The 20656-nt window shown below is 45.2% G+C and overlaps 1 protein-coding gene across 12 annotated transcripts in view; it reads right to left on the reverse strand.

Moving 5' to 3' along the window:
* The window catches only part of ATP9B (ATPase phospholipid transporting 9B), a 245959-nt gene that overhangs the window by 190542 nt on the left and 34761 nt on the right, over positions 1 to 20656 (reverse strand). For 10 of the 12 annotated variants that reach the window (XR_016213832.1, XM_051840449.3, XM_070049842.2 and 7 more), the window contains 2 exons: positions 18164 to 18277; positions 6824 to 6932 (listed from right to left, as the gene is read on the reverse strand). Coding sequence is in view for 4 of the 12 variants with exons in the window: in XM_051840449.3 (XP_051696409.3) it covers positions 6824 to 6932; positions 18164 to 18277 (223 nt within the window). In the remaining 8 variants the exon portion in view is untranslated. Of the gene's footprint in view, positions 1 to 6769; positions 6933 to 18163; positions 18278 to 20656 lie in introns of those variants that run through there. The other 2 variants (XM_089304943.1, XM_089304944.1) reach the window with 2 other exon arrangements.

Below are 20656 nucleotides of genomic sequence, written 5' to 3' on the forward strand. Positions count from 1 at the left end.
ACGTGGGTCTGAGTCCCAGCCCTGACCGATTCCAGTTCCCTGCCAATCCACATGCTCAGAGGCTGCGGGTGGTGGACGGCTAACGTGCCTGCATCCCTGCCACCCACTGGGAGCACACACTGGGGCCCTGGCTCCTGGCTGCCCCAGAGCCAGCAGGTGCAGGCACCTGAGGAATAAACCAGCTGGTAACTGACTAAGCAACCACCTCTTCCTCTGGCACCATGCATACATACATATGTATCTGTCTCCTGGCCTCTCAAATAAATTTTAAAATAATTAAGAGCAGAATCGAAACTATTTTTTAAACACCAAGCATGCAAAGAAGCAGGGATGCAGGACCCCTCTGAGGAGAACCATGGTTCAAGTGAACCTGACACAAATGCTACAATTAGTAAACAAAGATGAGAACAGGCATACAAACTACAGTGCTCCGAAAGTCACAAGTGGAGTCAACAGACCAGAAGGAAAGAACAGGGGAGCTCACACAGGAGCAACAGACCAGAATTGGAAAGAAAAATGAAAAAATATTAGTAAGCTGTGTGACAACCACAAGCAGCCCAGTAGCTGCTATAACTGAAACCCCTAAAATTGGAGAGGGCAGAAAACTATTGGAATAAATAAAAGCTAAAAAATTTCCATATTTAATAAAATTAGAACCCAAAGGTTCAAGATGTAAAATTGATTCCAACTATTAGAAATATGAATAAAATTATACTAAGCTAAGGCATGTGATAATCAAATTGTTTAAAACCATTGATAGGCCGGCGCCGTGGCTCACTAGGCTAATCCTCCGCCTTGCGGCGCTGGCACACGGGGTTCTGGTCCCGGTCGGGGCACCGGATTCTGTCCCGGTTGCCCCTCTTCCAGGCCAGCTCTCTGCTGTGGCCAGGGAGTGCAGTGGAGGATGGCCCAAGTGCTTGGGCCCTGCACCCCATGGGAGACCAGGAGAAGCACCTGGTTCCTGCCATCGGATCAGCGTGGTTTGCTGGTCGTGGCAACCATTGGAGAGTGAACCAACGGCAAAAGGAAGACCTTTCCCTCTCTCTCTCTCACTGTCCACTCTGCCTGTCAAAAAAAAAAAAAAACATTGACAAAAAGAAAATCTTAAAAGCAGACATAAAGAAGGCAGCTAACGCTGAAAGAGTAGCGAAGTGTGCCAAATAAAGAAATTTTATAAGACCTTTAAAAAAAGAGCTCCACATGGCTCGTTGGAGGACTGAAAGCTATGAAGATGTCAGGATGCCCCAGACGGGCACCTGGGCTCAGCACAACCCTATCAAGATCTCATGAGGCTTTTTGTAGTAACTGACAAGCTGATTCGACAGCCACACAGAAATACCCTTAACCTGGTCAAAACAATCCTAGAAGTGAAGAACGCAGCTGGAATGTGGATACTACCTGATGTCCAGAATGTTATACAGCAACAGTCACCAGGAAAGCATGGCATTATCTTCAAGGTACATGAGCAGACTGAATGGAGAGGAAGCAGACTCCAGAGAGGAACACACATGGGACAAAGGCAGCGAACCAGCAAGCGAGCGTTTTCTCAAGCCACGTGCTGAGAGCAGCTCCACATCCACACGCAGGAGAGGGACTCACACCCTCATCTTGTACCAAACTCACAATGGAACATGTAAGTGCAAAACCTAAAACTGCGCAACCTCGAGGAAGCAGCATGGGAGAAGCAGCAGAAGAGCCTGTGCACTTGGGTCGGGCAGAGTCTTCACAGCACCAAAAGCACAAAAAAACAAAAACTGAAACCGGACTTCATCAAATTGAAGATCAGCAGGACAAGGGACAGCCCAATGACTGGACGTGGAAAAGCAGTTGACGGAGCAGATGCAGAAGGGAACAGGCCGTAGGAACAGCCACGGCAGGTGCACTGGCACCACGGCAACGGGAGTAAAGAGGCTGTGGAGGACGGGCACCTGCAAGAGCCACGTTCAAGGGAAGCAAGGAGTCTGCAGACACAAAGGCAACCAGTTCTGCAGACCCGGGAACAAAGCGAGGGGCAGGCACAAGACGCCTCCTTCCGTCACCGACACATGGACTCTGAGGCTGGGGCTTTGCACGTGAGGCGACATGAGCACAGAGCAACGTCACCGTGAGACTTGTCAGGCTGACGCTGTGCTCATGGAGCCTGAGAGGGCTCAGAAGTCACGTACTAGATTACAACTCACAGCTAACACCACACCAGCGAGAAAAACACTGCGAGGTCTTCCTCGAAGAAGTGGAATAAGAGCCGGCGCCACGGCTCACTAGGCTAATCCTCCGCCTAGCGGCGCCGGCACACCGGGTTCTAGTCCCGGTCGGGGCGCCGGATTCTGTCCCGGTTGCCCCTCTTCCAGGCCAGCTCTCTGCTGTGGCCCGGGAGTGCAGTGGAGGATGGCCCAAGTGCTTGGGCCCTGCACCCCATGGGAGACCAGGAGAAGCACCTGGCTCCTGCCATCGGATCAGCGCGGTGCACCAGCTGCAGCGCGCCAGCCGCGGCGGCCATTGGAGGGTGAACCAACGGCAAAGGAAGACCTTTCTCTCTGTCTCTCTCTCTCACTGTCCACTCTGCCTGTCAAAAAAAAAAAAAAAAAAAAAAGAAGTGGAATAAGACAAGGAAGTCCATTCTCATCACCTCCATCGAATATAAGGCCAGAAGCCCATGCCAGAGCAATCAGGCAGCAAACAAAAATAAAAGACCTCCAAACTGGAAAAGCAGCGGAGTTGTTCCTGCTTACAGGTGACATGGTTTGGTATGTGGAAAACCCTCAAGAGTCCACTAAAAACTGTCAGAACTAAGAAATCAGTAAAACTGCAGGATACAAAATCAACACACAAAACTCCATAGCATTTCCATGTACTAATAACACACTAGCTGAAAAGAAATCAACAAAACAAGTGCATTCACAATAGCTACAAACTAAACCACCAGGGAGATGAGAGGTTACTACCCTGAAAATGTAGAAACACTGATGAAAGGAACTGAACACGGCACACTGACTGGCAGGGTGTTGTGTGTCCATGGCAACACGTGCTGCCGGTGGGCAGAGGCACAGGTGGAGCTCCAGCCCCGGCTCCCTCTGGACTGCTGGTGACAGCTGAAGAAGTCTGGAATGCAGGATTTGCTCAGAGGGTGTGAGCTAACACATGCTGGGAGATGGAAGTGGGCACAAAACCTACAGGACCCCGACACTCACGAAACTCACCTTCTAGTGACATCAATGAGACAGAATGAAACAGTATCAACAAACTGATTGTAAAAAATAAGAGAAACACTGAAACCTGGGGGAGTGGGAGGTTATAAAGCAACTGCCAGAAAATACGAAATTTTATGCCTTAAACATTCAGTAGCACCAACCACAATAATTTACAATACTCAAATCAAACACAATCAATTCTTCTAAACCCTATCAGGAAAAATGAATTAGAGGGGCTGGCACTGTGGCGCAGATTAAGCCACCACCTGCAGTGCTGACACCTCATACGGACGCCTGTTCTAGTCCTGCCTGCTCCACTTCCGATCCAGCTCTCTGCTATGGCCTGGGAAAGCAGTAGAAGATGGCCCAAGTGCTTGGGCCCCTGCACCCACATGGGAGACCTGGAAGAAACTCCTGGCTCCTGGCTTTGGATCAGCGAAGCTCCGGCCATTGCAGTCACCTGGGAAGTGAACCAGTGGATGGAAGACCTCCCCCCTCTGTGTAACAATTTCAAATAAATAAATAAATCTTTTAAAAAAAAAAAAAAAAAAAAAGGAAGATAGCCTAAGTCCTTGGGCCCCTGCACCCACATGAGAGACCCAGAAGAAACTCCTGGTTCCTGGCTTTGGATCAGCTCAGCTCTGGCCATTGTGGCCACCTGGAGAGTGAACCAGCAGATGGAAGACTCTCTCTCTGCCTCTGCCTCTGTGTAGCTCTGCCTTTCAAATAAATAAATCAATCTTTTAAAGAAAATGAACTAGACAGTTTTAAAAGAACACTGAAATAATGAAATATTACACCATGATAAGAAACAATTAAAGATAAAATACAGCAATGTTATTCACTGGATAAATTATATTATCAACTAACAGATACAAATGAAAAGCAGTGTTACAAGAGACAGGTGACACTTCAAAGATTTGGTTAAGTCTCTTGTAGTACCATATAAATTTCAGTAACTTTTCTCTCTAGTTCTGTTAAAAAAAAAAAAAAAAAAAAAAGAGGAGAGGAGAGGAGAGGAGGGGAGGGGAGGAGAGGAGAGAAGAGGGGAAGGGAGTGGAGGGGAGTGGAGCAGAAGAGAGGACTGGAGAGGGGAGAGGACAGGAAAGGGAAGGGGAGAGGAGGGGAGGGGAGGGGAGGGGAGGGGAGGAGAGGGGAGGGGAGGGGAGGAGAGGGGAGGGGAGGGGAGGAGAGGGGAGGGGAGCAGGAGAGACAGAGAAACAGGTGTCCAGGTCCGGGATGAAGGCCCCTCAGGCGCATGTGTCAGCTGCCACACTGGGTCAAGGCATGCACTTTCAATGCTCAAACATCACCCCCACTTTACTAAATACTTATTTATTTGAAAGGCAGAGTTACAGAGATAGAGGAGAGAGACAGAGAGAGATTTTCCATCTGCTGGTTCACTCCCCAAATGGCCAGAACTTGGGCCAGGCCCAAGCCAGGAGACAGGAGCTTCATCTGTGTCTCCCATGTGGGTGCAGGGCCCAAACAACAGGGCCATCCTCTACTGCTTTCCCAGGCCATTAGCAGGGAGCTGGGTTAGAAGTGGAGCCCACATGAGATGCTGGCATTGCAGGTGGCAGCTTAGCCCACTGCACCACAATGCTGGCCCCAAAGATCTCTTTATGTAGGTACGGTAAGTCATGGTGCAGGACTGTGACATCAAGAATGTGTTTGACATAAAGCACTACTCTGCCTCACAGAAAATGTGGAGCCATCAGTGAGGGTCCACAGGTCTCTAAGCAGTGTAACAGTGTGTGTTAGTTGTTAATATCGATTCATATTCAGGTGTGTCCCTGTGTATGCATGTGGATAAAAAGATATACATGCATAACTATATAAATGTGAGTATTCACACACATATATCCAAGTATCTAGAGAATGAATAAAAATCTACCCTGAGGGCCAGTCCACTGCAGTGGCTTTCCACACTGAAAGCCACATTGGGCTTCAGCAGAAGTCAGCTTATGAAGAGCCCTGGCAGCTCTGCCACCAAAAGTTGGGTCACTGGAAATGGACCTGCCCTGGAGTCAAAGGACGCTCAGGTCAGAGCCACAGAGCTTGTTTGCTCTAAGCTGAAAAGCCCTTCATCTGGCCCAGTTTCCAAAGACGGCCACGTAGGGTCAGCAACATCGCAGGCAGAACTGTGAGTTTCCTGTTAGAAATGCCACCTGCCTTTACCTGGCCAGCTCTCCTCCCAGGCCAGGTAGGTAACGGAAGTCAACCAGGTGCCTTCCCAAGGAGGTTCACACCTCCCTTATGTACCCCATGTGAAAAGAGAAACAGGTCTGGGCCTCGTAACTGGCAAGGCCTTAAAGCCCCCTGATAATTATCAAGCCTCTCTGTCTGTTTCTATTTGCCTCTCAACTGGAAAACTTATTCGTCGTCTAGACAGCAGCTTTCTTAGGTCCTCAATAATGACTCTGTCCTCTGTTCTAGACCCTGTCTAGCCCACTCAGGGCCTCATTCCTTTGTAATCATAGCCTTTACTCTCACATCAATGGCTTGCTCCCGACACCTGTGTACTGATGGTCCTCTCCCCCACTTACCACTGTGGGACTGCTCAGAATTTTGCTGCAGACCAACCCCTCTGCGCACAGGACGCGCGCGGCCTTTCTCCCAGTCTTGGCTGGGACCAGCTCTGCAGCTTCGGTCTCCTCAGTGGCGATCTCAGGAACAGCTCTGGGCCTCAATGTTCTCTCAACCAACTCCAAAACAACTCAACAGTTCAAGAGGAGGTCACTAGGTCCCCTGAGACCCCAGCTGATGCCATCTGAGTTCTCCAAAACCATATCACCTCACTAAGAGGCGTGGTACTATGGGATAGATGGCCCTTAACAGTGTTGTTATGTTAACCAATCAGGCCATCAGACAGTCTTCACTTCCTCTCCTCCATGAACTCCTCTCCTCACTTGGTTAATGACACTCCTAGGACCACTGGCTGCTATTCTCACCCTGGCCTTTACACTACCTTGTCTGTTTAAGTGTTTACAGGAGGTGATAACGGAACAATCCAGAGCCTTCACCAACCAGGCAGTCAACCAAATGCTGCTCCAGGGATACACGCAGCTCCCCACCCAGGAGATCGCAGCTTGAGACATCGCCCCGTGGCAGCAGAGAGTAACTCGTCGCCCCATGGCAGCAGGAAGTAGCTCTAAAGACAGATCATCGTCCTGCCGCCCCTCCTGGACTTTTGGGCCAATGTAATCCTATACAACGCCTGCTTCATAAAAACACAAAAAGGGGAATGTTGGTACCATGGCTCAGTCTTATCAGTGGCACCATCTGTGGCCTATTGCCACTGCTACAAGTCAGGTGACCAGATGGCCCAACCACAGGTGCCAGCTCTACCCCCACCCTAATGAGATTCGCTGCTCCTGTTTCCCTGCCCCTGCAAAGGTATAACAGGACCTGCTTCCCAAACGTGTCCTCATTCCTCTCTCTCTTATTACTCTTTCGCCCCCCACCCCACTCGGGCTTTCCCCACCCGACAATAAACCTTTCCCTTAAAAAAGAAAACAACCTGAATTGCATGCATATGCTGCTGCATAGTGTTTTCATAACAGGATTCTGATGTTCACCTGTTAACTCTAAAACGACCATCGCATTAAGCAGGGCTGCAAAGGCGTGCTAACCTCTCACTGTAAGCTTGCTGTAGAGCTGGGAATTCACGTCCTTGTCACGCTGAAAACGGCGGAATTCATCAATGGCTTCCCGCACGACAGTGACAGCCAAGACAAATCCCTGCAAAACAAACAAGGGATTTTAGAAAACCACAAGGAAATTTCTGTTACTTAGCTTTACTCTGTTCTTTCAAATTGTATTACTATCTAAAACAAAATGAAAAAAAGAGTAACAATTAAAGATTACAAAAGGAATATGATACATTGTGAAAGATTTACAACTCTTAGTTACCTAAGAAAACTTTGTGAGTTCACACCAAAATATGTACATCAAGGGACCTATCAGAAGATACTTAGTAACCCAAAGAAAAGGAAATTAACAGTCTTCAATAAACCCTGAATTATATTTAGAACACTGAGGCACTCAAGTATCAAATTAGCCATGACTGACATAAAAATATTACACTTAATTGCTCCATTTAAATCCGATAGAATAAAAGCACTCAGGAACAGAACAATCCGCAGGTACGATCCTCGCTCACAAACCGCTAGGAGGGACAGCTGAGTGCAGAGCGCTCCATCTCACTTTCAAGTCAAAATCTTCACAACTTGATGCTTTCTTCTGCGCATCTGCAATCTACTGTGAAGCCAGTGACAGCACTCACGCCTGGCTAACGCCCATGTCTCTCAGGGTACGCGTGTATTTCCTGACATGTCCCAGCAATGTGCCACGACCCATCACAATGGCCTGCTCCATCCAGTCTGCTTCCAGGGAAACGATGACCACCTTTTATCTCAGCCCCTTTTCTGGAATTCAGTGGGCCAGTGGAGAGGGCGTGTCACGTTTTACTAGAACAGTATTCTCACTAATTAAAAGCCCCTTGAATGCTATCTCATCCATTCCGCGGTCTCAGAGGGTACAGTTCCTTTTCCCATCCAAGATCAGCCTCACAGCCTGTGTCATCGTCCCGACCCGGCCCCGGACGTCTCCTCAGCCCCAAGCCCTCATGAACGGCCCCCCATTACTGTGACTGCCCTCACTACACCGCCCAGCTCTCCTCAGCACCCCCCACCTCCTCCTGGCTCTGCAGCACTGCTCACCTCCCTCTTCTGCTCAATGCTCTGCCCCGAGGCCTCCAGGATCACCCCTTCTGGCTGCTTCCTTTTCTCTAGTCATCCCCAGACTGCCAGGATGGGGCTCAAACCTCGGGCCTGTGGCCCAGGTCCCCACACATCCCACTGCTACTGCCATCATGGCAATGCCCGAGGCAGCAGCTCCTTCCCACAGCCTCCAGGATGCAGGCCCGCCTCAGCTCTCCCATCACCACTGTGCCAGCATGCTACACTCCAACCTCAGTCCTCCAGGGATCGGTGTCCTCCCCCAGGGAGTCCTCCAGGGATCGGTATCCTCCCCCGAGGCCCCCTGGGTTACACTCTTTATTGAGGCACAATGCTACCGGACCCTCAGCAGACAAACGGGGCTGTGCCTCCCACTCCAGCAGTCTCCTTAACCACCAGGGTGCAGCTGATCTGAATTTAACCCATGGATTCCTGTGTTTCCTGGAAGCATGGCTGTAAGAAGGACCCTAAGCCATTCTTGGGCTCACTAAGAAGCCTAGAAATGGGTGATGTGCCCCATTATTTGCCAGAGGCCCTTTGGAAGGTAACCAATCGCTCACGGGCAGAGTCTGACGCTCACTTAGATCCTTGGGCACACATTTTGTTTTTCCAACGGATGCTTTACTGATAGATAAGGCACTAGCCACAGAATTAACCCTTTGAATGTGCACAATTCCGGTTCTGCAGTCTTTCACACAGCTGTACAACTGGCACCACATGCAATTCCGGAATATTTTCACACTCAAAAGGAAATTTCCATGCTCACTGGCAGTCACTGTGCATTCCCTCCCCTCCCAGGACCCAGCAATGAGGGACCCACTTTCTGTGTCTGGGTTTGCTCTGTGTTTAACACTTTGAGGAACTGCCACATGGGGTTCCCCAAAATGGTTGTACCACTTTACAATCCCATCAGCAACCCATGAAGGTTCTAATTTACCCACAACCTTGCCAACACTTGAATGTGCTCTCTCTATTAAAGCAGCCTAGTGGGTGTGATGTAGTATCTGGTGGTTTTAATTTGCATTTCCCTAATGACAAGCAAGGCTGAGCATCTTCTCACGTGCTTGTGGGTCATCTGTCCATCTTCATTCAGAGCCTCCACCCACATTTTACTGGGCTTTTTTGACACTGAGACAGGAAAGCTATTTATTCTGGAACAAACAGCTTGTTAGCTATGTGAATTTTAAGTACAACATTACAAATATTTTCTCCCATTTGGTTCTCTTTTTACTTTCTTGATGGTGTCCTCAGACGCATAAGTTTTTTATTTTATAAAATCTCATTTACTTATTTTTTCTTTTCTCACTGGGCTTTTGACGTTCAAGGTCAGGAAGATCTGTCTCCCAGGCCTTCCCCAGCTGCAGTCCTCAGAGGAGCGTGTACAGTCCACTCTGTTACTCCGTATGCATGTGTGTAGGAAGCTCCAACGCTGTTCTTTTCTAAGTGGGTTTCCAGTTGTTCAGTATCATGAATTGAAAAGACTGTTCTTTTGTCACCTTGATGTCCTCATCAAAAATCTATCTGCCAGGGGCTGGTGCTGTGGCATAGTTGGTTAAGCCTCCTGCTGTGAAACCAGCATCCCATATGGCCGCCAGTTTGTGTCCCGGCTGCTCCTCTTCCAATCCAGCTCTCTGCTAATGGCCTCGGAAAGCAGTGGAGGATGGCCCACGGGTTTGGGCCCCTGCATCCAGAAGAAGCTCCTGGCTTTGGACTGGCCCAGCTCCAACCATTGCAGTCATTTGGGGAGTAACCAGCAGTTGGAAAACCTCTCTGTCTTTCCCTCTCCCTCTCCGTAACTTTGTCTCTCAAAGTTTCTAAAGAAAAATCTATTTGCCATAAAACTTTATTTTATTTTTATTTATTTATTTGACAGAGTTAGACAGTGAAAGACAGAGAAAAAGGTCTTCTTTCTGTTGGTTCACCCCTCAAATGGCCGCTATGGCCAGAGCTACGCCAATCTGAAGCCAGGAGCCGGGTGCTTCCTCTTGGTCTCCCATGTGGGCGCAGCGGCCCAAACACTTGGTCCATCTTCTACTGCCCTCCCAGGCCGCAGCAGGGAGCTGGACTGGAAGAGGAGCAACCGGGACAGAATCCAGTGCCCATATAGGATGCCGGCGCCGCAGGCGGAGGATTAACCAAGTGAGCCACAGCGCCGGCACCAGTTTTTTTTAAAGACTCTTTCATTATATTCCACTGGTCTACATCTTCTTCTTTGTGTCATTATTGTGCTGTCTTGATTACTACAGTAAGTATGTGTATTAGAACTTTGATTTATTTTTTCTGGATGTATTTACTACTCTGGGTACCTTTTATTTTCATATCAATTTTGGGATCAGCTTGTCCATTTCCGGGGGGACAAAAAGCCTGCTGACACTTGATAAGGATTAGACTGAGCCACACATCAGCCTGGAGAGCCCTGCCATCCTAACAATACTGTCTTTCCACTCATGAGTATGGGATGATTTTCCATTTCTTCAGATTTCATTTTTCAAAACATTCTGTGTTTCCAGTCTATAACTATGCAGTTTAGCTATTATATCCCTACGTATTTTTTTCTTTCTGATGCATCTGTAAATGGACTGCTGTCCTAACTTCACTTTCAGAGGGTCACTGCAAGTGTACAAAACACAAATAACCATGTAAGATTTATCTTGTGTCCCACATACTTGCTAACCCAGTTTTCAGCCTGTCTATCGGGGGGCGTGGCGGGGAACTCCTTGGGTTTTCCTGTGTACAGGGCCTACATATCTTCTGCTTCTCTTGCTTGCCTTACTGTCCTATTTATTTTGTCTTGAGTTCAACATTGAATACAAATGGCGGGAGCAGCCCGTCGGTTCCTGGTGTTGGGGGAAGGCATCGCCAGGAAGGGTGATGAGAGTTGAGAGAAGCACACAACTTTAAGGACAAAGCAAATCTCTGCACTATGACCAGGACACAGGGAAGAGCACACTCTGGGGAATCATGGGGGCTCCCCCACTGGGAGACCGCTGAGACACAAAGAAACTACTGGAGATAAGGAAGACCCTGAGCATGTCTCATCACTCTATCACAACTAGAGCTAGTGCAAGAGAAACAAACAAAATCAATGTTAAAAGACGAAGTAACAGATACTCCAAAAACAGCTTTAAGAAATTCAGTATTCTCCGAACACTTAAAATTCACACACATTTAATCAAGCAGCTTGAAATATCCTAAAGGAAAAGAATCAAAGATCCCAGCATAAATATGAAGAACTAGGAACTGTGTTCCCTTGACTCAATAGCCCACTGGTTTTCAAGATGCTCCATTATTTTATATTACTGTAATGGTCTTGGGTCGGCAGACAACACCACTGTGTATATACAAATTGTTTATAAATCACAAGTCCACTTCAGCCACATGAAAAACACGCATCTTCACATCCAGAAAACACAGCCATTCCCATGGATTAGAATATTACAGACTATGTTCATGAAGAGGAAGTAATCACCAGCTCACCTAGCAACAAGAGAATGAGTACAACGGCCAAGACTATTTTATCTATATATCGTACATAGTACATTAAATGAGCTTTTAATCAGTTAAGTATATCATAACCAGTTGGGAAGATTTGCTACAACCCAGATCTGCTCAGGTCTTACCTGGAATGTATACCTTTATCCCTAATCTCCAGAGAACAGGCCACAGATATAAATGTTATTTAAACTCTCTAGGTGAGTCAAGTTTTCACCCCTTCAAGCCAATGACTTAAAGATAGCAAGTGTTAAACTCTGCATTCATTAATTACAAAGCACAAAAATGTGCTATTTTGTAGTGTTTCTTGGAACTCAAAGAGTCCATGAAAATAAGCTCCTGCTTCTAAAAGAGTATTATCATCGAAGACGGAATTCAGGGGCAGGTGTCAACTTCTGAACACCAGAGTGAAACACTCTGCACTCGTGCACTCGGCATGGTCAAGGACTGCTGGAGTGGAGGAGCTGTTTTAGCACACAGTTCCAAGTCCAAGGTTTATCTGAATAAGTAACTCACACGTAGGATCAACAGCAGCCAAGAGATGTCACTACCATCACACCCATTCCCAGCTCATGTACCCCCAGGAACAACCTACAGGCAACCTCTGAGCACAAGAGACTGGAGGGGAAGGAAGCTGATGTCACATTTCCTTGCTCACCCCCAGAGTCCACAATGAGGGTCTCCTCCTCAGGTGTCTGCAACTCCTGAATCCTTCATGGGATCACAGCAGCTCTTAGGCAGAGGCAGTTACCGCCAGTTACCGGTTGCCATGGATACCTCAGTACCAACAAGGTTAGAGATCTAAGCAAGCGGTAGCACTGCTCCCTAGAAAAACCAACTCTGGAAACAAAAGGCCACAGTGAAACACGGCTACCCTGAGGCTGCTGGTCAGACTGGCTGGTCCGGGCTGTGCCACAGCCGTTCTCCAGGGTCTGCACACACCCCAGCAGCCACGTGGGGCAAGTGCCAAAGCCATACACATTTCTGTGAAAGGAGAAGAAAGCCTATCGGTACGCTATCAGTTCATCTTTGAGTGTGTATCATACACTGCACACTGTCCCAAGCACTTTAAACAAGTTACTTCCCCTAAACATCACAAAAACCTGAGGAGATGCAGGCCTGCCCCTCTCCCTGAGGAATGAGGAAGCTCTGCACAGCCGCGGACAGCACTGGCTCTGGACAGCAGGCTCAAGTAATCGGACTCACTTGTCCTTTCACACCTTACCCACTCCCCTCCCCCAAAGCAGAGACACCCACAAAACGGGTGGTTATAGGGAAGATTTCACCATCAGATTGGAAATCTGAGAGTGTTTATGTGCCAACTGTGTATGAACAAAGTCTCACGCTCTGTATGGAAGACAGTGTTAAAAAAACCACAATCAGATTTTCCTTTATGTAAAAATCTTCTGCATGGATAGATCTATTCCACCTTATTAATGTTGAGAAAGCATTAGACCTGTAATTCCAAATACAACTGCCTTTCTTGCAAGAACTGTTCTGAAAGCTGAACAATATGAAAAGTAATCTTCATTCAGACATGATGACAATGTGAAGAAACACTTCCTTTTCAATTTTTCTATTATGAGAAAGTTTAACAGAAGTTAGTTGAGAGCTAAGGGTAGTCAACAATATTGCCCAGAGGAACAGAGATTAAATAAACCATTGTTTTTTAAAAAAAAAAATCTCAATTTTAGTTAACAGAATAAGTTTGAAGTAACCTTGAAAAAATTAACAGACAACAGACATGATTTTACATCAGCTGTAAGGTGGGGTTTTTTGTGTTTTTTTTTTTTTCTTTTGCTTCAATGGCAGGTTTTTGGCTAAAATACATCTGGAAATGTCAACTGATCCCTTTTTCATGAACAACTTTATAGACTCGAAGAAGCAGCAAAGAAAAGATGTCAAAAACATAACCGCATGTAGCAACATTGCACGCTGTTACATAACTGTGCTTCAGAACCACTACAGGCCAGCACTGTGGTGCAGCAGGTTAACGCCCTGGCCTGAAGCGCCAGCCTCCTATATGGGCACCGGTTCTAGTCCCAGCTGCTCCACTTCCGATGCAGTCTCTGCTATAGCCTGGGAAAGCAGCAAAAGATGGCCCAAGTCCTTGGGCCCCTGCACCCATGTGGGAGACGTGGAAGAAGCTCCTGGCTCCTGATCGGCACAGCTCTGGCCATTGCAGCCATCTGGGGAGTGAACCATCAGATGGAAGGCCTCTCTCTCTCTTTCTGCCTCTCCTTTCTCTGTGTAACTCTTTCAAATAAATATTAAAAAATAAAGAAAAAAGAGCCACAACAGAGAGCAAGAACTCAAGAGCTTGTGAAAAAAGAAATCCTTGAAAAATATTTCCTTCCATTAACAGACTTAAACACAGATTCTAAAACTGTTTAAGTTTTAGATTCTGCATCCTTTTAAATAGTCTTCCTTAAAGACATTTCTTCAGACTCAATGTATGTGGAGAAGTCCTTTCACTGTGCCTAGATTAATAAAAACATCTTCTGTACTAGATGCCTGTAGGTTTGTGAAGCTTAAAAATACCCTGGATCAAAGGGCCAAATAACCTAAGCTTGGTTCTGGGATGTGAAGGCAAGTTTGATGCGCACACCAACTTTTTAACAGTGTTGTTCAATCCAACGTTTAAAGGCTTATTAACAGTGCAAGCATACAGACTAACAACACTCAGCATTTGTTATCTGAGAGAAGGCATAAATTGGGGGCTGTTTTTAAACCAAGGAACAAAAGAAAATTCTTCTTAAAAGTAAACCAGTTCTGAAATCTAACAGGATGACACGTGGTGTATGAGAACTCAGCCTTGTAAGTCACAAGGCACCAGGAGGCACTCTAAAATGGTAAGAGGAGAGAGGATCTTTCACTTGTCTTAGTAACAATAACAGTATTCTTTATGTGAATACTGAAATAGTTTCTTATTGAGGTGCTTAAGCAAAAAATACAATAAGAGCAATTCTTACATTTAAAAAACAAAAAATGATCAAATACTTCCAAAAAATCTGACACATGGGGTGAACATTTGATGTGGTAGTTAAGATACCACTTCAGATGCTGGCAACCTCATTATCAGAGTGCCTGGGCTTCAGTCCCAGCCCAGGTGCCAATTCCAGCTTCCTGGGATGTGGCTGGCGATGGCATGGGTCCTTGTCACCCAGGTGGAAGACCTGGACGGCAATCCTGGCTCCTGGCTTTGGCCTAGCTTAGCTCCTGCTGCTGAAGCACTTGGAGAATGAATCAGCGGAAAGGAATTCTGCGTGTGCGTGTGTGCATGTGTGTGTGTATGCATGCCATGTGTGTACCTGCCCTTCAGATACACAAATAATTTTTGTTTTCAATTTTGAGGTTGGGGCCACCCAAATGCCACAATGAGGTAAGCCGCCACCTACATCCTGGTTCAAGTCCTGGCTGTCCCACTTTTGATTCAGCTCCCTGCTAATACGTCTGGGAGAGCAGCAAAGATGCCAGCCACGTGGGAGACTCGGACAGAGTTCTGGGTTCCTGGCTTCAGCCTGGCCCAGCCCAGCCACTGCAGACATTTGGGGAGTGAAACAGAGGATGCAAATTCTCTCTTGTGCTCTCTCTTCCCCCTCCCTCTCTGTTAACCCTGTCCTTCAAATAAGTAAGTACATCTTTAAAAATAAAATCTGAGGTTGAAAACTTAAGCTAAAGAACGTAAAACTGAAGCTAGAGCTGGAAATGTGTGCTCATATGAAAATGGAGAAAGCAGAGAAATGTTTTATTGCCTTGGTGTAAAGACCTTGTGTGTGACTGCATACATGAACAGAGACACTCACACTTCAATCCAAGTATAGCCAGATAATTCATCTGGTAAGCAAATCAAATAAAATTCATGAAGACTCCATCTGAAGTACTCTTTGGTCAAAAGCTAGTTAAATCAGAACTAATGAGGACAAAAGACAAAATCAAAAGGCAAATGAAATTAATTTTCCTTTAGATTTTTAAGAATCTGTTCTCAGACTATCAGTAAGTTAAATTTTAATGCAATTTGCAGATAATATTTAAGTGGTAAGTAACAACTGGGTGAAGCTATGGATATAAAAAAGGGGCTAAAATATGCACATAAAAATCAAATATAGTTGTATTTTTAGTACAAGTAAATATCGTCTTGTTCTATAATTTCTTTTTTCCCTCTTTGGGATAGGCTTTTACCCTTCCTTCTTTTTTCTCCCCCAGAAACCTTCTATTTAAGGTATACAAACTTCATGTATTTCATAAATATAACTTTAGGAACATAGTGATTCTTCCCACCCACATTCTCACCCTTCTTCCTTTGTTCTACAATTTCTACAAACTAAAAATCAACACTTTTTAAATTTTTTAAACACTTTTTATTTATTTTATTTATTTGAAAGGCAGAGAGACAGATTCCCACCTGCTAGCTTGTTTCCCAAATGCCCACAGCAGCCAGGACATGGCTAGGCTAAATCCAGGAGCTGGGAACTCAACCCAGGTCTTCCCCATGGGTAACAAGGACACAAGTATTTGAGCCACCATGGTTGTCGCCCAAAGGTGCATGTCATTAGGAACGTGGAAGCTGGAGCAGAGCCTGGACCCAATCCCAGGCTCTCTGATATGGGACGAAGCTGTCTCTAGCAACGTCTTAACCCTACACATAGCACTTTGCAAATCAGACTTCCATGGAGGATACAACATGCAGAATTTCTTCCACACAGGCGAAGGAATCATCTACAAGCAAATTATTCTTTACAAGAAGTTTGTAATAGTGAAAAATTAGAAACAATTTAAATGTCCGCTTTCCCAGGATGAGGAAAAATCGGTTGTGAACATTCATACAACAGAATACTGGAGCAAAGCGAAAAATGAACAAAGTAGATCATGTGTCAACATGGATCAATTTAAAAGCCAAAACGCATGCTGCAATAGGACACACAGAGCACTTTAACTACTGGAAAAATTTTCAAACGTGTAAGACAATATTGCATATTGTTTTAATGGCACATAAATAACTAGTAAAATTATTGACCGATAGACAGCAATTATCATCTCACATTCAGCAGAGAAGTAACCTTTAGCAGGCTGGAACGTGAGAGAGAAGACAGCCTATCTCCATACTGACCCAGCTGTAACAGCAATTGCAAGCTCTGCTGTCTACACTGCAAGGTATCTTTATCTGTGTCAACACAAACACACGGCTTCCTATCCCAACCAGAATAAAGTCCAAGAGCCTTCCAGGGACCGATCCCCGATCCCCTGACCTCCTTCCAACCAAAGCTCCTGTACCCAGCACCCCAGAGGGACAACGCCAGCTCTCCTGGAACACGCCAACATGCTTTCCCCGTGCTGAACCTGCCAGCTCTGTCTCATTCAGACGTCCTTCAACATCACCCCCATGGAGAGCTTTTCTTGATCACCCCCTACACCCCGACCCCATTTTACCCACTTTCTAAGTTCTTCAAGGCCACAGTGGGCTCCTCCGCATGTGACTCTGTTTATTGACTGTCTTCTCCCTCAGAACACAAATCCGAGCGTCCTGGTCTCTGTCCACTAACACTGGCAGGCCACAGAGTGCGTGTTTCATTCCACACTTATTTTAACCCACTTGTTTCACTGACTCTAGTATAAAAGTCTTTAGTATTAATACTTTTTCTAAATATTTATAAAGATACAGATTTCCACCATGTGCATCAAACACAGCAGAGCTTAAAAAAATGTGTTGTTAGACATTTGACTTTTTAAATAATTTCATCATCAAAAGACATAATGGACATTCTTTGTCCTTTTGATCAGTCCCTATTTTGAAATAAATCCCTCAAAGAAAAATGTTGACTCTGCTTTGAAGGACCTGGAATGCATCGCCAAAGACCCTCCAGATCTGTGCTGGGACACGTTCTCCCAGACTCAGCAACAGCGTCTCCTTCCGTCTCACAGACTTAGTGACACACACACTCATTTATTCAGTAACTCTGTACTGAAATTACACATACAGTTATCTTCATTCCTCAAATGTACCCTCTGAAGTGAGAAGTCACGAGACAGTCCTCAGCATGGCCTGTTTTCCTGTTTATCTGGGAAAGCAATGGGCATGCAGAGGACACACAGCGAGGCCAGCAGCTCAGAGCCAGTTCTGAGGGGGACCCTGAGCACTGCACTCAGAGTTGCCTCAGCCACTATTTCCCACCCAGACTCTTCAGTACATTTTCTACAGTCTAGACAAGCTGAAAATCAATGAAAACCACCAACACACAGCATAAAACCATCAATGGAGGGTGTTTTAAATGGAAACACTCATCCGTCAGAATCACTGGCCTTTCAGAGAGAAATTTTCTGAACTGCATTCCAATACTTTCAGGTTTACATCTCCATGCACGGCGGTCTAGAGCCCATCCCAACAGACCCTTCGACCCCCGCACCACCCCCAAACAGCTCCGTCAATACAAAAGGGAGCTGGCCAGTGTGGATGACCTGGGACCCTAGGACAGGGACAAGATGGCCAATGATGACTGTCCTCCCTAGCCAGCACACCTGCAGCCTCTTGGGCAAAGGAGACCCCCAGATCCTAGAGGCACACAAGGCAGCAGCTGCCCGCTGCAGGGCTCACGGGCACTCGGCAGAATGCAGCCACAAGGTCCAGTGACCTACAGCTACAACACCACATATTGGTCAATTCACCCTTTAACCATTTCAAAGCTTAAAATCATATTCTACATACTTAAAACATTTAATTTAATTTTAAGTCTTGTCTTTTACCAGAGGAGCCCAGTAGGTGTAGAGATAGCCTATTTTCAATGCTGGTACAAACTGGGAGCAGGATACTACCAGAAAATAGAGATTCAAGAAAAACTTGAATTGTTCATATAAAACCTAAAAAGAAAAAAGAGAAAATCAACATGAGCCTTTCAATCAAAAAATTAGCATCACAATAATTAGAATCAGCACAGTATACAACTACATTTCCATCAGACAGGGGGGGATATGCTCTGACCAGTTTTGAAGGTGGCTTTCCAGCAGCTATCCCACATAGAAAGAAAAGTAAGGCACTCCCCAATGGTATTCAAAATAAACTGAACTATGTCAAACATGTTCTCCTGGGCCAGCACTGTGGCACAGTGGGCTGAGCCTCTGCCTGTGGCACCGGCACCCGGTATAGGAGCTGGCTTGAGTCCCAGCTGCTCCTCTTCCAATCCAGCTCCCTGCTAATGCACCTGGGAGAGCAGCACAGGATGGCACAAGTGCTTGGGCCCCTGCACCCACGTGGGAGACCTCGAGAAAGCTCCTGGTTCCTGGCTTCAGATCAGCTCAGCTCTGGCTGTTGCAGCTATTTGGGGAATGAACCAGCGGATCAAAGACCTTTCTCTCTGTTTCTCCCTCTCTGTCTGTAAGTCTACCTCTCAAATAAATAAATGAAAATCTTTTAAAACTCTTTTAAAGTCTTTTAAAGAAAAAAAAGTGTCCTCTTGTAAAACTATTTTTCTTTAATGACATTTTCATAAATTTCAGCTATAAATCATTACATGCACATCAAAGCCACTAACAGCAAAACCTTCCCAAGGTTAGCAAGTCAGTAAGTACACAAACATCTTCATAACTTAGAAAAATCTGACAATCAAAAAGTCATATAAATCATATTTACATTACATATATGAAATGGTAAAAAAAAAAAAAGTCAGCTATACTAGTCACATTTTTAAGATGGATGCCCAGGTTTTACAAAGCCTGAGTGTGCAAGCCAAATACACAGATGTGCTATCACAGGACAAGCTGCTTTAACCTCCTGAGAGTGTGTATCTACCTGGAAACATGTAAAATGGTAAGATAAAAACATGTAAAGTCACAGACCAACATCCAGGAAGACAGCTACCTATCAGGTTCTTTAGTCTTCTGGCAGCTGTCTTCAAAGTATTTTCAAGTCTCATCATTCAATAAAAATCTTACGAATACCAACACTGAAAGTTTTTCTTTGACTTTTAATTCAAAGAGTCATCTTTAAAGACTAAAACCCAAAATCTAGTATATTAACAGACTTCTACTTACAAATGCCTCAAATTAGGAAATTTTAATTGAAAACCAAGGGAATAAACTCATGTTTACAGACATCAATAATTCAAACAGCACACTGCAATCATAATCAGACCTGCAAACCTGCAGCCTGAAATCAGAATCCCCTTGGACGGCCTATCGATGTGCTTGGCAAGCACGGAGGTCCTACAGAGCATGGGGATTTACTGCTGACTGAGAGTCTGGAACCAGTTTTTTCCATAACAAAGTTATACACACCATCATATAGTTACGTGTGAAGCTAAAAAATCAGTTACGTTGATAACATGTTTATATTCATAAACATGTTCAATTGCTGTCTAAAAATGTTTTGTATTATTTCATAAATTAATCTCAGCAGGAAAGAAGGCTCCCTTTTTCCTCAGTGATTTCTTTAAAATCTCAGCATAAATTATATCTATTAGCAATTCAGAAACTGCCATTCGTGCTAAAAATGGCTAGAATTCCTACTGTGTAATTACCAAATGTTTCTAAAATACTACATTTTAGATGAAAAGACTAATTTCAGAGACAATCTAAGGAAAAAAATGTGCACACGGGGATCAGTGCACAGAAACATCAACAGGTATTTCCAAGGCGCAGCTGGTCTGCAGGCTGTGTGGATTTATGCTGACCAAAGTTAAGCTGCACTTCTGGCTTTAAACTATGTAATCAATACTCTACTATCTACTGAACGAACCCGGCGACCTTCATGAAACTGTATACTGCTTAGCCAACCTGTGAGTATTTAATAATTTAAACCAAAGGAGAAAACAGGGACTTCATTCAACAGAGAGGAGAATATTTATCTGCCTTGAAAGACAGTTTACATCTTTATTATCCTGACAAAAGATCTGTCTTTTAATTATGGGGCTGTTAGTTTTCTGTGTTTTAATAAAAAAGCACATTAGATACCAAGCATTTGCCAACCAATGAATGGGCAGGGATTAGGGGTAGGGAGAACAGGACCAATGCCCAATATAAAGTCAGCATGATGCTTAAATTAAAATATGCAAGATAAAAACCACCCCATTCCACATAACCAGAAGTTTTTCCTGCACAACAGAATAAAAGTCAACACCTAGAACACAGAAAAAAAACCTGATATAGAAATAGCAGTATGAGCTTTCTTGCCTTCAGCAAGAGAAATAAATGTATTAAAACAGCTGACATACAGAATGCAAAACTATTCAACTATTCCAAACA

Source organism: Oryctolagus cuniculus, chromosome 10 (assembly GCF_051225735.1).
Source record: "Oryctolagus cuniculus isolate XC-2025 breed Fujian yellow rabbit chromosome 10, ASM5122573v1, whole genome shotgun sequence".
Classification (NCBI taxonomy): Eukaryota; Metazoa; Chordata; class Mammalia; order Lagomorpha; family Leporidae; genus Oryctolagus; species Oryctolagus cuniculus.